At 39.5% G+C, this 17,376-nt stretch overlaps 1 protein-coding gene across 1 annotated transcript in view; it reads right to left on the bottom strand.

The window, feature by feature from the left end:
- Positions 1 to 17,376, bottom strand: part of aggf1 (angiogenic factor with G patch and FHA domains 1) — a 136,851-nt gene that overhangs the window by 99,254 nt on the left and 20,221 nt on the right. Inside the window, exons 3-8 of the mRNA XM_042058545.1 lie at positions 12,938 to 13,037; positions 11,113 to 11,282; positions 8,489 to 8,620; positions 5,787 to 5,972; positions 4,438 to 4,867; positions 3,675 to 3,786 (exon numbers count right to left, since the gene is read on the bottom strand). Coding sequence (XP_041914479.1) covers positions 3,675 to 3,786; positions 4,438 to 4,867; positions 5,787 to 5,972; positions 8,489 to 8,620; positions 11,113 to 11,282; positions 12,938 to 13,037 — 1,130 coding nt within the window. The remainder of the gene's footprint in view (positions 1 to 3,674; positions 3,787 to 4,437; positions 4,868 to 5,786; positions 5,973 to 8,488; positions 8,621 to 11,112; positions 11,283 to 12,937; positions 13,038 to 17,376) is intronic.

Consider the following 17,376-nt stretch of genomic DNA (forward strand, 5'->3'; position numbering starts at 1 on the left):
TGCCTCGGTAGAATGTGGTCATGATGGCTGGTGGAGCACTTGCTCGCCTGAGTTTCCGCAGGAAGTACAGGCGGCGCTGAGCTCTCTTCGCCAGTGATGCAGTGTTGGTGGTCCAGGAGAGGTCTTCACTGATGTGCACCCCCAGGAATTTGGTGCTGCTCGCTCTCTCCACCACAGCACCGTCGATGGTCAGTGGCAGGTGTTGGGTGTGACCTCTCCGGAAGTCAACAACAATCTCTTTGGTCTTGCTGACGTTCAGCAGGAGGAATCAGTAGGCCTAGGCTATAGGCTAACCTGCATAACGTGTGCTGTCATTAATATCGGACATTCAGTATTCTCTCTTTTTATATCAGGATATAAAATAATACAGATATATTATATATTACACAACCCGGGACATGGAAGAACTCCAAGGCAAAGTCAGTCACTGTACTGGCTCTTGATGTATTGCTCCAGCTCCTCCTTGCTTCTCTTCTCGTCCAACAACTGTCGGGCATACTTGAAGGGATCTCTGAAGAAGTTGGTTCTCTCTTTCTCTCTTCTCTTCCTCCTCCTTCTGATCCTCTCCACCCTCCACAGCCTGGCAAGGTTTTGTCTGAGCTCATCTCACAGCTCCTTCAAGCCTTTCTTCTACTGGGGTACAGCCTTCCTCCAGTTCTGACGGAGCTGGCGCCTTGCTTTGATGAGCTGTTCAATCTCTCTCTCTCTTCTTCCCTTGCCCGGGGATGTGGGCTTTCTCCTACTGACCTCGCCAAACCTCTCTCTGCATACATCGAAGATGATGTCCCCAATGAAGTTAAGTTTGCTCCCTCTCAATGCCAGCTCCAATAGTTGGCTCACGTCAACATCTAGACTCTGCCACGCCACCCGATCATTCGCTTTCGGCCATTAAGTATGTGGAAACTGGGCCATTGTTAGTAGGCGGTGTGCAATTTCTAGCAATGAGTTAACAAACAAAAGGGAGGGGTGTTTTTTGAACATGCCTAGGGAGGGAGCAGTGTGTATGTATTGTTGTGGCCCAGGGGAGCGGCCTTGGTCCCCTGCTATTTTCTCTATATATGCTTCCATTGGGAAACGTCATAAGTCAGCATAATGTAAACTTCCACAGCTACGCAGATGATACCCAATTGTATATTTCTGTGGAGCCAACTAACCCAGATGGCCTTTGCTCCCTCACTGCATGCCTAACCTCCATTAATCAGTGGATGAGCAAACATTTTTTGAAACTAAATGATGACAAAACAGAGGTACTTCTGGTTGGACCAAAACTAAAGTGAGATATTATTCTTAGTAATCTGGGGAACTTGGCGCACCAGGTCAAACCAAAAGTAACAAGCCTCGGTGTCATCTTAGATGCAGAGTTAAGTTTTAAGCCCCATATCAGTAAAGTTACTCAGACAGCCTATTTCCACTTGAGAAACATTGCCAAAGTGCGGCCCTTTTTAACTCAACAAGATGCAGAAAAACTAATTCACGCCTTTATCACTAGCAGGTTAGACTACTGCAATGCACTTTTCACTGGTCTTCCCAAAAAACATCTAAAGAAATTGGCACTCATACAGAACTCTGTGGCTAGACTTTTAACTAAGACTAAGAAGAGAGAACACATCACCCCTGTGTTGGCTGAACTGCACTGGCTCCCTATTTCCTATAGAATTGATTTTAAGGTTATGTTAATTACTTACAAAGCTCTGAATGGTATAGCACCTTCATATATCTCTGAGCTTTTAATATCTTATCAACCACACTGCAAAAAATGAATTCTAACCAAGTGTTATTGATCTTATATTAAGATTAAAAAATCTATTTGGTATTGTTTTTAGTATGAAAAGACTTACCTAGCGCCCTCTCAAAAGAGCATTTTGACTTAATTTAAGAAGACTTTAACTTATTTTAAGGAGTCTTATCAAGACAAATTTGCTTGTTTTTAGGACAAATTTGCTTAACGCACTGGCAGACAAATTTGCTTGTTTTCAAGATGAGATGTCTTAAAATAAGTCAAATTTCTTTTAAATTAAGTCAAATGATATCACAAAAAAGCGCTAGGTAAGTCTCTTTATACTGAAAACAATACCAACTAGTTTTTTTTATCTTGATATAAGATTAATAACACTTGGTTAGATTTGGTTAGATAAGCAGTTTTTGCAGTGCACAAAGGAAACTTAGATAATCCAATTCTAATCTTTTAATCGTATCCAAAGTGCTCCACAAACAAAGTGGAGAAGCTGCTTTTATCCATTATGCCCCCAAACTATGGAACACCCTGCCTCTGTACATCAAGCAGGCGAGTTCAGTAAATATTTTTTTAAAAAGATCTGAAAACATACCTGTACAGGAAAGCTTTTAGTTAACTCATCTTATCCTGTAGACTACTTTTTCAGATTATTCTACATCTGCTACTATTGGAGGGCGCAGCCAGCCAGAAGCAGATGGGCTCCCCCTATTAAGTCAGGTTCTGCTCAAGGTTTCTTCCTGGAATATGGGAGTTTTTCCTTGCCACAGTTGCCATATGGCGTGCTTGTGGGGGGTAAGAGGGTTAAGGCTGCCAGTCTTATGACGTCATTTTCTATATTTTTGATATGTTGCTGAGTGGATCATAAACAGCCCCAGCAATGAAGAAAAGTGATTGATAATGACTGACTGACTATTATTGTGTTACATGCTTCAAATGTAAAGCACTTTGAGCTGCATTCTGTGTATGAAAGGTGCTATACAAATAAAGCTTATTATTATTATTATTATATTATTATGTGGAGGGGTAGACTGTTCCATAGACTGGGGGCAGCAGCACAGAAGGCTCTGTCCCCAAAGGTCTGGAGTCTGGTGCGGGGTATGGCAAGCCGATCCTTGTCAGAAGACCACAGGGACCATGATGGACTGTAAGGGTGGAGGATATCTAAGTTTTTCAGTTGAGGAATCTAGGATTTAGTAATATGGACACCAAGATATCTGAAACTCTCTACCCTCTCCACCTGAGAGCCATTCATTTTAATAGATAGCTAGTAGGTACATGAAACCTACCTCAATGTATGGCCATTTAGAGAACATAGTGCCAATTTTGTACAACAAATTAAGAGTTAAAAATCATTGTTTTACCTCAGAAACAATGAGGAATGAAAGGAAATAAAAAAAAACATAAGTATACAATTTATCTAAGTAAGTGCATTGGTATGGTAATACATCATCGACACTTTCTACACAAAATTATTTTAAACTATGCTCTTCACACATTGAATTTTGTGCTCCTACTAGCTACCCCACATACTATTTTATTCCTAATTGAAAACAAGTTAGGCAATCACACCTTATTTTATCCTCAATATCTTTATGTGCATTTGTTGTGGAGAATTTAACAAGATCTCGCGACATTACAATGTGACAATATTTCTCGTTGAGGTAAAAATCTGTTTCGAGGAGTAATACCTAGCTGCAGCCAGCATGACTGAGGAAATTGGCATAGAAGATGCCCATGCAACTTTTATAAGTTTTGTATAGCAGTATTTTGGGTATCCGCTGGGAATAATAATACCACTTAATTACACAGTTTCCCCTAAAACGTCATAGCATAGTCTCTACCTTAAGAACCTGCTATGCCTTCATGTGCTGCCACTGTGCATACACACACAAACATAACCAACACACAGGAAACAATCTAAATTTTCTAATTTCCTCACCTGCCAATAGTAGCAGCAGCATCTGCTGTGAGGATGAAAAGACTTCCGATTTGTAATGCAGGAGAACGGACCACTGTGACACGTACACAGGGGGGCCAAGCCTCAGGAGCCACTGCACACACAAAGTAACAACCAATTTTGTACATCTTGTTCATGAGTAGCAGTAATAAAAACCAATTCACAGGTAATGTACAGCATTCTCCACAAACAGAACATGATGATTTACTCTTACACTGAAAACAATGAGTAAATTCCAATCCTGAAGGGAAGCAAATATATACACACCAATTATTACTAATCACTTTGAAGTAGGGACGGCTCGATCAATCCTTTTTGGGTTGTGATATGGAGGGGGGAAATTCTGTTTGAGTTCTGTTGCGATTGTTTGTGTCTAGTTAGCCGCTAGGCTAGATGGTTAACTTGTGCTGCTGCTGTTTTCCGTATGACATAAGGGTCATTCCATGTCAAGGTTGTTGCTGCACCGTCTCAAATTTTGTTCAAAGCTTGTCTATATATAACAATGAGTCCCAAAACCAAGGTCTGTAAAATATTTCTGTTCAAATCCCAGGGCATCTGACAGGGACAACGGCGTATGTACAATTGAAACCAGAAGTTTACATACCCTTAGCATACACATGCTTAAGTTGACTAAACAGAAGAATAAAAAAAAATCCTATTTTGGAATTGATCTTAATGCCTTAATTTAAAAAAATGCATGCAAAATTAACAAATTAAAAACTAACACAGTTGTAGGGTAACTCACCTTCCTCGGTGTTGGGACTACTAGGGGTCAAAGAGAAGGAGGTAGAGGAATTTGACTCATCACCCCCCGACCCCATAATTTCTCCTTCCTCAAGTTCACTATCTGTGCTGGGATCTCTTGTACTGCTCTGTTTATCTTCATGGTGCTGTAATAAGATGCACTGATTCCTGTGAATCTTTTTCACCTTCTGAGTCTTCTTATGCTTCCTCCTTGTACCTTCTGAATGTGTGTCACCCTCTATCCTCTTCTTTTTGGTCTTCTTCTTCTTTACAGAGAGGTGGAGGCTTTTTTTGGATGTCTTTTTTTTTTGCACATGTTTTGTGCTGCATGATTGTCTGCATTTGCTCACACTTTTCTTCCTCTTCTGGCACACTACATCCGATGCGTCAAACTCATGATAACCACTCATCAGTCTTTCTCCTACCCTGTCCTGAAAGTAGACAACATCACAGTAAAAAAGTGGTAGAAAGCTCTATTCACTCTGAATGGCGTAATATACATGAAATAATAGTACATTTCTGTTAGAGAATAGGGTGGGCTCACACCTGGTGTCCTGGAAAGCTCATGGAGACAGACAGAGTCAGAAGTATTATTCTAAAACGGTCCGTGATTATGATTGGCTGAATCGTGTACGATGCCGTTGTAAAATCCAGTACAAACATACACCTTGACCGCATTTTGTTCCATATTACTGTGCTACCATAACTTGATACAAAAGTTAATGTAGATGCGTCACAACATTGCTTGGCAACCATTCAGATGGAGGAAACAGATTTCTTGGTGGAAGAATGATTATTTATGAATAAATCTCATTGCTGTGCCTTTATTTTATGAAATCTTGCCAGCTATACTGTATGTAGTAAGCCCCTTGAATCTGTAGATTACACTGATTTTAGAATAGCTAAGGGGGTTTTAGGCACTCCGCTAGCGCATCATGCCTTAGCTGCCCTTAACAACGGCCCTTAGCTGTTCTAAAATCAGTATAACCTATGGCCTCTCGGGGCTTATTGCTTAAGCACACCACATGGGACTGTGCTTTCCCGTATTGTTCACCATTTACCCTTATGACTTAAATACAACTCTGATTCATGTCACATAAATAAACTTTCAGATGAACATGTAATTGTGGGCTCTATTAAGGGATGATGAGAAGTGTGCTTATGTGATATAGTGCAGGTCAAACCACAGACAGCTGAACACCCTCAAGACCAAAAAGATTGTGGTCGGCTTTTGGAGCTCCAGGTCTACCAGTCTCTACGTGCTATCAGTCTCCATTAATCATTTAAAATAAAACTATTACCAAATCTCAGATTTTTCATATCAAAATTATTCGATAAGCATGGAATTACCCCATCTTTGTGTTCAAGAGCACCAATAGTGTTCTTTTGACTGTTTTTCTCGTCCACAGTCTCGTGGTCCTGAGCCAAACCTTGTGTGCTGGGAACTTGTATCCTTGAATGGAACTGATATTTTCCACTGTCTGCATCATAGTAGTAGTATATCCCTGTGTTGGCATCATAGTAGAGCTGATTTACCTAAGCAGGGACATCAAACAAATTCTAATATGACCATATGACCAAAAAAATAAAACTGGCTCTCAAGATATTCATCATTTTCACATTCATCATTCACATTTATATAGTTTTAATCTACACAAACAAGTAACTATTTGTGTGGTTGTGTTAAATAAAACAGTCATTCTAAAATAGATAATACCGGTCCTTGATTGTGATTGGCTGTGTTCTATGCCATTATAAAACACTGCAACCATTCACCTGTGACCAACATTCAGAATAACTGCGCCACAAATTCACCCTTCGCTAAGTCCCGCCCTCCTTAGTTACTGTTGCTATGCCTGACAAGCTTTAGCACCCTGCACGTCTATTACATAGGGGGAGAACCGGGACTTTTCAATGAAATGTAATTTACAAAGACATCTACCACACTGAAAGCTAATATTTTGTCACTAGCAACCTACATCTGCCCTCTGTCAAATACAGTTGGAATTTCATCTCTGAACAAAACCGTTCATGAGTTATTTTAGCAGAAGTCGAATGTGCATTTTGTTTCATTCGACTCTCCTGGCTAGAATGAATGGAACAGGCATGGGGGACGAAAGAAACATACCATTTAAGCTATGTACTTCCCACAACTTCAATATTTGACAACATATCATGAATGTACTTCAAATAGGTGTTATTTTAAATAGATTGCTGATGGGCTATACATCCTGGTGAACGTCTGTTAACAACTTCTTGCCGTTATCGTGAAGCGTGTATCTCACGGTTATGGAAATGTCATGCAATATGCCATTTTTTATAGTTAGAACAATATGTGTTCCCAATTATATCATGTTTCTATAGTGTAACATGTTATTTCACTGTGTCTTTACACGGGTTAGGGCACCACACATCCAAATAAGTGCCCTTCATGACCCACAGGCCTTCAGTCTCCACAGGTTAACATGGCAAAACTCGAAAAGCGTGTCAGACCTCCCGTGCCTAGTGACGGGTTGCTAAGCCACGATTGGCCTGTGGCGGTTTTCGGGTGTGGCTTAGCGAAGGGTGAATTGATACACAACCGTTACAAACTTGTAAACTTTTATAAAAAGACATGGTTGTTAATGTTCTGGATGGGCTAAGCTTGGATGAGTGGTGGGGAAAGATGGACAAGGAAAAGCAGGTTAAAAAACAAAGACAAGGAAGTAGAAGTACAATTCAGTGACATTCATATACCGGTACATAATTTAAGTGTAGTGTTTAACAATGAAGATTTTACATTACATTATCCTGCTTTTTACACGGCTACTTGCCAAAACGAAAAAATAAACTCCACACGATATGACTCTGTCTATACATTATCCCGCATATTACACCGATCAACCGTCTGCTTTCAGTTTTGAATGAAGTTCCATTGCAAGAAGTAACCAAACTACTTGCGGAGTGACTTGTAAGACGTGAATAAGAAGCACAAAACTCGTTGCCATTGACAGCGGTGATTACATGTTTATATAATTATATTATAGGTCTTACCGTAGAATGATGGGAAATCCCATTCAAGTCAGTGGAGCGTTCTACTAGCATTGTAAAGAGTCTAATAAGTATGTGATCAAACATTTCACCAGCAAGCGTTATCTGAGACCAAGGTTAAGAAGACCAAGTACTCTCAGGCACTGGATCAAAATACTTGAATATCCTAGTGTAACCGAGGTCGGTCCGTCCCACCGTTAGCAGCCCTTGAACCCGCCACCTCAACACACACCGGCATGGGAGTCGAACGCTCTAACCACTGAGCTATAAGCCCAGGCTTCCAACTCAGCGGTAAGAAGCGTTCTTAAGGTTAGGGGTGTTAGGATTTACACGCGCAACTAGCATGGTAGCTTTGTTGTTGGCATAGAAAATGACTGGCTAAATTGTGCCTGACAAGCTTTATGGAAATGCTGATTTCCTTTTCCAACCGGATTTGGCACCTGGCCACAATGACAAAACTGCTAGTAACTGGTTTGCTGACTATGGTATTACTATGCTTGATTAGATAAACAACTCGCCTGACCTGGACTCGATTGAGAATCTATGGGGTATTGTCAAGAGGAAAATGAAAGACACTAGATCCGACAATACAGATGACCTTAAAGGAAATCTCTGGCAATTTTTCCCATAGATCTCCGTTTCCCGACGTCACAGAGTACTATCAGTACAGGAAAAAAAGGGGAAAAGGGAAATCAGTGCTACCTAGCATGAGTTGCTGCAGCCAGTGCTAAATTCTGGGGGCATGATTTTAAAGATATCTGTATAGATACAGCCTACTGTATATTGCATACGAGGGATGGTCATAACCAACTTTTTAATCATTAACCGGTAATAGACATTTTGACTGATTGGCTTTCATGTATCAACTGAGTCAATCTATCAAAAAGTAGGACTACATCTGAATCAGCCATTATTGCTTTCATTTTTCACCATAATCCATATCATGTGTTTATGGATTCAGGAGTCTATGGACACATTTTTATTTTAAATAATGTCCAAGCATTTCTTAGTTTAAGACTTACCGAATCATAGAAAAAGCCAGTGCTGTGATCATAGTACATTCCAGAGTTCTCATCAAAAACAAATCCTGTATGAGATAGGGCCTCTTCAGCAGTGGCACGCAGCATATCAGCAATAGATCCACTATTACCTGTCTGCACACACATAAACAGTACACCCTTTTTATCTTGTCAACACAAACATATCTATAAAGTAATCCATTTATAGGCATGTTATATACATATGTATGTTACATGTTCATTCAGGGTCAACAAAGGAAAATATTACCAATTTAACACATGCAGAAAGTATACACTATTGTTAAAATCACTGAGCAATTTTCTGTAATAACATTCAATTGATCAAAAATTCAATCTAAGGATTACCCACCGTTACGGTTATGGTTATGATAATTAGCAGACACTTTTGTCCAAAGCAACATACAAATAACGACAATACAATAGTTAAATTTAACAGTAAACAATTTAAAAAGTTGGTAAGACTACATTAAGGAGAATGGCAATAATAAACAACAATGTCAATTCAATAGCCTAATAGAAAAAAAATACTATAATATACAAACCATAACAAAGAAACGCTTAATCAACTAAGTGCATGTTGAACAGATATGCCTTTAGACCTCTCTTGAAAGACCCAAAACTATCACAGGAACGGAGAGCACTGGGCAACTCATTCCCCCAACAAGGAACCACTGAGGAAAAGAGTCTGGAATTTGACCTAGCGTTTATGGCTGGTCGACACAACAGACGCTCATCAGAAGACCGCAGTGCAGGCCAGCTAACAGTGATATATCCAGTAATAGCTGATATTTAATGCAATATTTTCTCATTTTCGCCAGTTCACTATGCATCTGAATCAGTTAGTTGTGCCACATCATCCATGACGACGTCTAGCTCTACCACCGGTACGCTCAGGCCAATCCAAACTTTTCTCATCTGCTGTTCCTCGTTGGTGGAACACACTGCCAGTTCCTACAAGTGCAGGGACATCCCTCTCCATTTTCAAAAAACCCCTGAAGACCCAGCTCTTAAGAGAACATCTCCTCTCATAGCACCACAAGTCTTGTTGATCCTAGCACTTACCACCCGTCTTGAACTGACACTCAACTGTTTAAAAACAGCACTCACTGATGTACTTATTCTTACTGTACTCTACCGTTTTTAAATTGTCCTAAAATTGTTGAGAGAATTACTTTAAAACTTAACCGTTACCATGTTGTTAGTCGCTTTGGTTAAAAATGCGTCAGCCAAATGTAATGTAATGTAATGTAATGACGGTAAAATTCATCCCAAGCCCTGATTGGCTAGTACTCTGGCCTGTTTCAATTTTTCTGCGGCCTGCAAGCTGCCTTCAAATAAGGCTGCCATGTGTATAGCTAACAGCGATATATCCAGTAATAGCTGATATTTAATGCAATATCTTCCCATTTCCGCCAGTTCATTATGCATTTAAATCAGTTAATTGTGCCACATCATCCATGACGGTAAAATTCATCCCCTGGCCTGATTGGCTAGTACTCTGGCCAGTTTCAATTTTTCTGCGGCCTGCAAGCTGCGTTTAAATAAGGCTGCCATGTGTATGCTATGATTAAAAAACTAAAAAACTATCGTGGAGCTACGCATTGATACACATAAACTAATGCAGGGCTAGCGGCTCAGGCAACAGACACATATCTTACTCCTTCACACCAGTTTTCTCACGATAACTTTTCATACATTGATTCCTTCAATGTATTTGTGACTGAAATGAAGACGAGATGCCTTATCGCAGACGTAAGTGGATTAAAACATGCTGGCAGCAACGCTACAGGGGAGGTCAATCTGCTTCTGCCTTCAAACTAGCAATAGTGTTTTTTTCATAATCTTCAATTACTTATATAAATATCAGTTAGATAAGGCAGAATAAGCATTAATTGGAATATGCATTCATTGGGACAAGGTGACAAGTTCAGGTCTTGTGTTCCTCCCAGTTTATGTTTAATGGAATGTTGTTGAGTCATAATTTGGCTGCAGCTTATTCTGTTAAAAAAATGAGAAATTTGGATTGTGAACTTAAAATTGTACCAAATTGTGAGTTGAGTGTATCATTACATCCCAGTTGGCAGCCCCCCCCCCCCCCCCAAACACACCCCAAACACCTAAAAGGTAAGGAGTTAGCATTTCAAAATTTCAGTGGCTGTGGCAGTGTATGAAACATTGTTTTAGAACAGGGGTGGGCAAACTTTTTGGCTCAAGGGCCACATTGGGTTTTGAAAATTGGCCGGCGGGCCGCACAACAACCCCCCCGCGTTCCCAATTAAATGGATCGCATAATGTTCACGTTAGATCTGCTGCAAAGGAGATAACTAAGAGTTAACTTAGTTTAACATGATGTTGTCTCTATTTAACATGATGTTTTTACATTGACATTGTAAACGTTCTCTAAGGAGAGTGAAAAGCAGTTTGCAGTAAAGCTAACCAACGTCGTCTCTATCGCAGGAAAAAAATAGCGAGCAGCCTGATAACCAAATGAAATGCTCGGCGGGCCGGATGAAAGTGCTTGGCGGGCCGGATCCGGCCCGCGGGCCGCAGTTTGCCCACCCCTGTTCTAGAACATGTAAAGTGAAAAGCTTTTTGGACTTATTTACCTGTGGCTGAAGAGAATTATTGGAATCTATGTTCCCACTTTCTTTACTGCCATGGCACAAGCTCATGTTTTTGTGGTAAACAGTACTGGAATTCTCTGCAGCAGCATCTTCTAAAACTTCCGTTTCTGTCTCAGAATAATGGTAACCTCCAAAGTCATACTTGTTGTGATCTAGGAATATAAAAAAGATGGCAAATGCACAAGCAATTTATGTAAATATGGTTGAGTTGTTGGCATGAAAAGAAAGTGTCATGGGGGTCACTAATTGACAGACCTAACAGGCTTAAACATCCTGTTTTGTCCAGTTGGGATGTATTTCACAAAGTTCAACTGCAAAGTAACAATGGTACTCCTTAGGGCTGGGCGATATGGCTAAACAATAATATCACGATATTGTTTGTCTATTTCACGATATACAATATATATCTCGATATTTTCAAATTTTCTCAAAAGGACGAAAGGATGAATTCTCACATTTTAACCCTGTGATGTTTTAAATCATGCCAGTATGATGCAGTAGGCTAGGATAAATCATACCAGTCCAATCCCTGCAAATTATATCCACATTAAAACATTCTTGGTTATTCACAGGTGGTTTCTATTTTAAATTTGCATGTAAAAGCAGGGGTAAAGCAGGGTGTAGTTTTGAATTCTTGAAAACAATGAAAAATGTTCAACACAACTACAGTAAATAGGGTATATCAATTGATTTATTTTAGCCTATTTGCAGAGCATTACTCATGGCCTGTTATTTGGCTTTATCATTCTCTTCTTCTTTCCTTGCCCATCTGCCTATCCAACTTTCCAAATAAATTTAACTTGTTTTAATCTGCCACTAATATGTCTCCATATGAATGATAATGGCTGACATACATAGACAGTAAAAGAAAGGTAAGGTACGGTGTGGTGCGTGCTTCCTTACTTAGTCGTTCGGTTGTTGGTTGATAAATAAGACATGGTTGCGTTTTTGTTTTGAGACAGTCAGATGCGCTCATAGACTAATCTGCCTCAATGCGCAGATCTCATACATTTAATTTAAAAATCAATCTGGAGGGAAGCATAGATGAACATTTAGCACGAGAAAGGCATGTGTGGAGAGTGAGATGTGTGCACTGTTGTTTCAAAACAGTCAGACGTGCACATAGACATAGCACGGATATCGTTGTAACTTTAATTTGAAGATCTCTTGTATTTCGTTTTTCGTTTTGTGTAACCAAATCAGAACTTCTCGTCTAAACCTAGATGTCACACCCTCATCTGAATAGATTGTTCAGGATTGGTTGGTGAGTGTGTGATGTGCGTTGTTCACGCTGTTACTTAGAGGGAGGGGGAGAGGTTAAGAGAGATGTGGAAACGGCAAAGTAAGTGTTGTGTTGCCGCTTTAAAAAATGATGACTGAAATACTCGATATTTGCGATATAACTTTAATGGATCTCACGTACAGCAAACTGCGATATATTGAGTACTGTATATTCGGTATATTGCCCAGCCCTAGTATTCCTATATATTCCTGTAGCAAAACAAAATCTGTCTAGAGATGGCTTACTTTCTATCACAAAGAGACATATACTGTGGAAACTGTGCGCCCTACCGGAGTGCTCAGGATTTACAGGTATATATATCCTCTACAGCTATCCCTCTATCCGTTCCAATAGTTTCCTCGATCATGGTGTGTCACTCCCACTTATGTTTTTGCTTAATTGTCATAATAGTAAAGTAAAATCTAGAACACTGCATGCAAAAAAGTATACAATCTATAATTAAATTAGATTTCTTTCATGCACTTTCATGAATATTAGAGCCCAATGAGGCAGTATCAGACAAACCTATTTCTGTCCAAGTGTGATGCTCTGTCTGCGTCTCTGCATCTGTTAGTTTTTTCTTTTGCTTCTGTTGTGCATAAAGTTCAGCACTTAACTTGTTAACCTGAAGGATAAAATCACATTGAAACACAGACACATCAAACTAGAGAATGATTGTACATCAATTGTGACAATTACGCTGAACAAACTTTAAAGTATCACACATGAGGAAGACCAGGTATGTTTGTAAATAGCAGATGTAACGGCATCTCTATCATTAAAGCTACATTGTGTACTTTCATGGGTTAATTCTTGGAGGAAATGCTCCCATCTAGCAGTGAGGCATATTGCAACAGACTCCAGTACCCACCCCCCACCCCCACTGCAAGCGCGATTTACTAGCTACCATAAATGTCCTAGCTGACGTTACAAGATGTCATACACTACTTTATCGAGTAATCCTTCTGGTAATGAGGTTATTTTCGAAAAAATATTTGTAAATTGCATTTAGTAATTTAGTCTGTGAAACTATAGCTCATATAAGTCATGCAATATGAATAATGTTGTTATGGATTTGTTATTTTGGCCTATATTTAGTGAGCAACTTATCAGTGCTAAATTTATTTGACAATACTGTACAAGATATGCAGTTCAAGATAACGCTAACCTGGTCTTCTATCTCCTTACGAAGAGTCAGAGATCATCAGGTGATTCAACATTAGGGGTTATTCATACCCTTTTTAAATAATCAATGGAAACATTTTTATTGGCATTCACAACTCTCAATATGGTTCTTATAATATCTACCAAGCCTCTCTATGTCTCTACAATGATTCTAGACCACACCTTTTTAACAGCAATCTGGGTTTTCAGTCATGAGCGATTATTTGCCATCACTCTGGCCTTGTGCTCACTTTTTTGATGGATTTAGGTCTGGACTATGGCTCTGCCACTCTAAAATGTTGATATTATTCTCAGTTAACCATTTCGAGCCTTGTTTGGCTGTATGTTTTGGATCATTGTGTGGTTTAATGGTCCAACTTAATTATGCCCATTGGGGCAGGTCTCTCGGCAGACCCCTCAGGAAAGTGCAATACTGATACTATCCTTTTTTCTCAGCACACCCTAATCAATATGATTAAAGAATTGTCATTCTTAACCAACTATACACAAACATGAGAAAAAAAAACAAAATCAAAATATGTTTTTTTTTTGTTTTTTTTTTAAATAAATGATTGGGCAAAACACATACCCATAGACTAAACTTTTTTTTACTAATTGAAATCATACACACACTTATTCTGAAATAAATACCATTGACATATTTACCTCAACTATCAGTCAGAGAGATATCCTTCCTCAAAGTCATGTTGATAATACTTTCTATAATGCAAGTCAATGGGTGGATTGCGGTCTATTGATAGATGGCGCTGTTGCTGACCTAGTTAATTTAGGTCAGAACATGAACAGAAAATGAACAGAACATGGACAGAAAATGACTTCCATACAAACGTCCCATGGTCGTTTCAGTTTACTTCCTGGTGGTTTTGATGGTCAAAAAATAATGATAAAACAATGTTTTGTGAGTTTTTCCCCCGCTATTATATTTTCCTAACATCTTTGACACATTCCGGTCGCGTTTTTATGTTTTTAAAATGAGAATAACGTTGTTTTTACTTCACAGATCAGAAAACCAGCTTAGTGTGATCCCTGTAACCTTTCGATAGACACCTGTGGCACCTCTACAACGAGGTTAAGTCTGTTAAAGTTGGTAATTTCCCAAGGGTGCCTCAGCGGCGTGCCGCTGAAGTTCTCAGGGTTAACGGCATGGAATGGGTTATGAAGCAGTAACAGTGTTTGCTAAGATGTTGTACAGATGTTAGGTGAGTAAGTTGTGTGAATAATTATCACGCTGTTACGTGAATGAAACAAAGATGCAGTTGCCATGTCATTGAAATAAGCAGATGTCATATAGCCACAAGCACAGTTGATCTCTGCATGCTATGCCCAACTTTTGATTCTTTGATATGGAAAGGACGTTTATTATTTTGGGGTGCTATTACATTAGAATTTCAGTCCAAAGTTAGAGACAATGTAGACATTTGCTTGGGAATGGCTTATTGTGGGGCATGCTTTATATCTTCATATTCGATAAGATCTGTTGTTTATATATAGCGAAGCGGTCATATAGGGATTGTCAAAGTCCCCCCCCCCCCAGTCATCTACTTCCTGAATTTTTGGTCAACAATACCCAGGACACCGAACCACCGGGGCACATGAAATTTGGTGGGTATGTAGCCCCACTAGACTTTTACGGAAAAATTTTGTTTCGTCCCCGGGGGCCCTCCGAACCGCAAAAAAAGCAGTTTTTCCTAAATAACTACCTGATCCGTGGCACCGAGGATGAAGAATGGACGCTTCCTACAAGGACTGAAGTTTACCGCAGAGAACGTCTAATAAGGATAGGACGATGTTCACATGAAATGTAATTCCCATTTCTTCTTGAAGCCTAAATAAATCTGAGGATGTTTATCGGACATGCTTGGTTTTTACTGCAGGTACGTTAATCTTATAATATCAATAAGGACCTAGGTAATGTTACCGTTAGCGTTGGTTGAGTGATGGAGGCCAATTTGATTGATTGCATTTGTAGAAAACTATAAATGCGGTTATACCAAGCAAATTGATAGCAGCACTGTAATTGTATCTTTCGACTGTCATTTGTTGCACGTGCTACAAAAATCATTCTGTGCTATGGAAGATTTACCAACGTTACACCGGTCTGATACAGTTTTGCCTATACATGCTTGAGACTGAGACGCCTGTTTATTTTGCGTGCGTGCAGGGTGTGAGAGGGGAATCGATGTGCTTTGATTCCAGCTTGGTAGTTGTAGTCTGTGAAATTAAAAAGCACGTGTGTGTGAAGTATCCAAACAATGACACCTTCATTTCATTATGGCTGCTTTAGCAACACACCTTAAGCTACTGTGTAGCGGGTCCCATTTAGAAGTGGCTACTTGATTCGCGCTTTCCATGACTCATGGAGCTGCGTGAATTTTATTACAACTTTTCGGCACGATATGGCAGTTTAAGTCCGCTTGATACTGTAAGGCGTAAGCCATTGGTTTCCAAAGGAGATTTTATTTGTGTCGCCAGCATAGCTTATTGACAATTTATGTTGTAAATAGGCCTACCTTATAAGCCTACCTATAGCTTAGGGAAGCTAACAGCTTTCTATTAGGATCTAGTTTGTTAGTTACAGTTTTGTCATAACTCCCTGATGCATTTTTGCATTTAGAATAGCCAGAGCGTGGATATCTCAATCGGAAAATTAAACAATATCGGGTGCCTATGGACCAGGCTGGGTGAACCCAGCCTGATCTGCCCGCTATTTATTTTTTGATTTCTTAAAAGATTGAGCTTGGTCTGGTGAAAGCCAGACTAGCCATGGACCTCAGTTACACAATGCAAGGGAACATGAATCAGCCTATATTTGCACAAACAATAACGGACAACAGCTCTTCAACTTTGGCCCGTTAAAATGTGTATGAACAGTCTAGCGACGCATTTCATCAAGGCCCATTTGGACATGTCAGTTATTTGCACCACTGGTTAGATGTAAAACAGCATTTCGTTTCAGACTACTGTTACTAAATTTGTGCATTAACAATAACGTTTCAGACTACTGTTACTTAATTTGTGCATTGACAATAAAGTATTACATGAACTAAAGATGACTAAAATCTTATGTAGAAGAAACATTCACAAAAAATCCATCCATCCAAAAATGACCTTTGTTTTTGATAGCTGTTGAAAACGGCATGGAACTGAGAGAGATGTTTTTGTTTATTTATAAATAAATAAATAAATAAATAAAGTTGCAATGGATGAACTGTGATGAACTGCCCTACTTGTGATTGTTTAGAGATTTTAAAGGTTTTATAACAATGCTACATCTTCTTTGGCTATTCTACAATCTATTCACCTTTTCAGCACCAGTAGGCTACTTTCTGTGCAGCCGCACACACACACTCAGGCATGCCAAACAAGCATACACAAAAGTTTCAAGAGTGGGGGATGGAGTAAAATATGGAGACAAATTGAAGTGTGATTTATTTTCGCGGAACGGATGTACAGGACTGAGCGGCGGTCGTATTTTGTACCGCTATGCGGTACATCTAGTTTTGATATACTGTTTGTGTTTTTGATTTACAGTTACATGTGTTGAGTGAAGAGTTTGTGAGATATTCCACCGTGAGTAATTTGGGTGTAAAGCTGTGTGTAGAATGTAAATATGATTCAATTTCATGTAAATTCAATGTTGATTTTCAACCGTTTAACACAGCAACTGATGGCGGCTAATATCACTGGAAAGCATAGGTTCTTCTCTTTCACGTGATGTGCGTGTGATATCTGTGTGATGTACTCCGTGAGCAATTCAACAGAGAAGAAGGGCTGTGAAT

Source organism: Alosa sapidissima, chromosome 13 (genome assembly GCF_018492685.1).
Source record: "Alosa sapidissima isolate fAloSap1 chromosome 13, fAloSap1.pri, whole genome shotgun sequence".
In the NCBI taxonomy this organism is placed as follows: Eukaryota; Metazoa; Chordata; class Actinopteri; order Clupeiformes; family Clupeidae; genus Alosa; species Alosa sapidissima.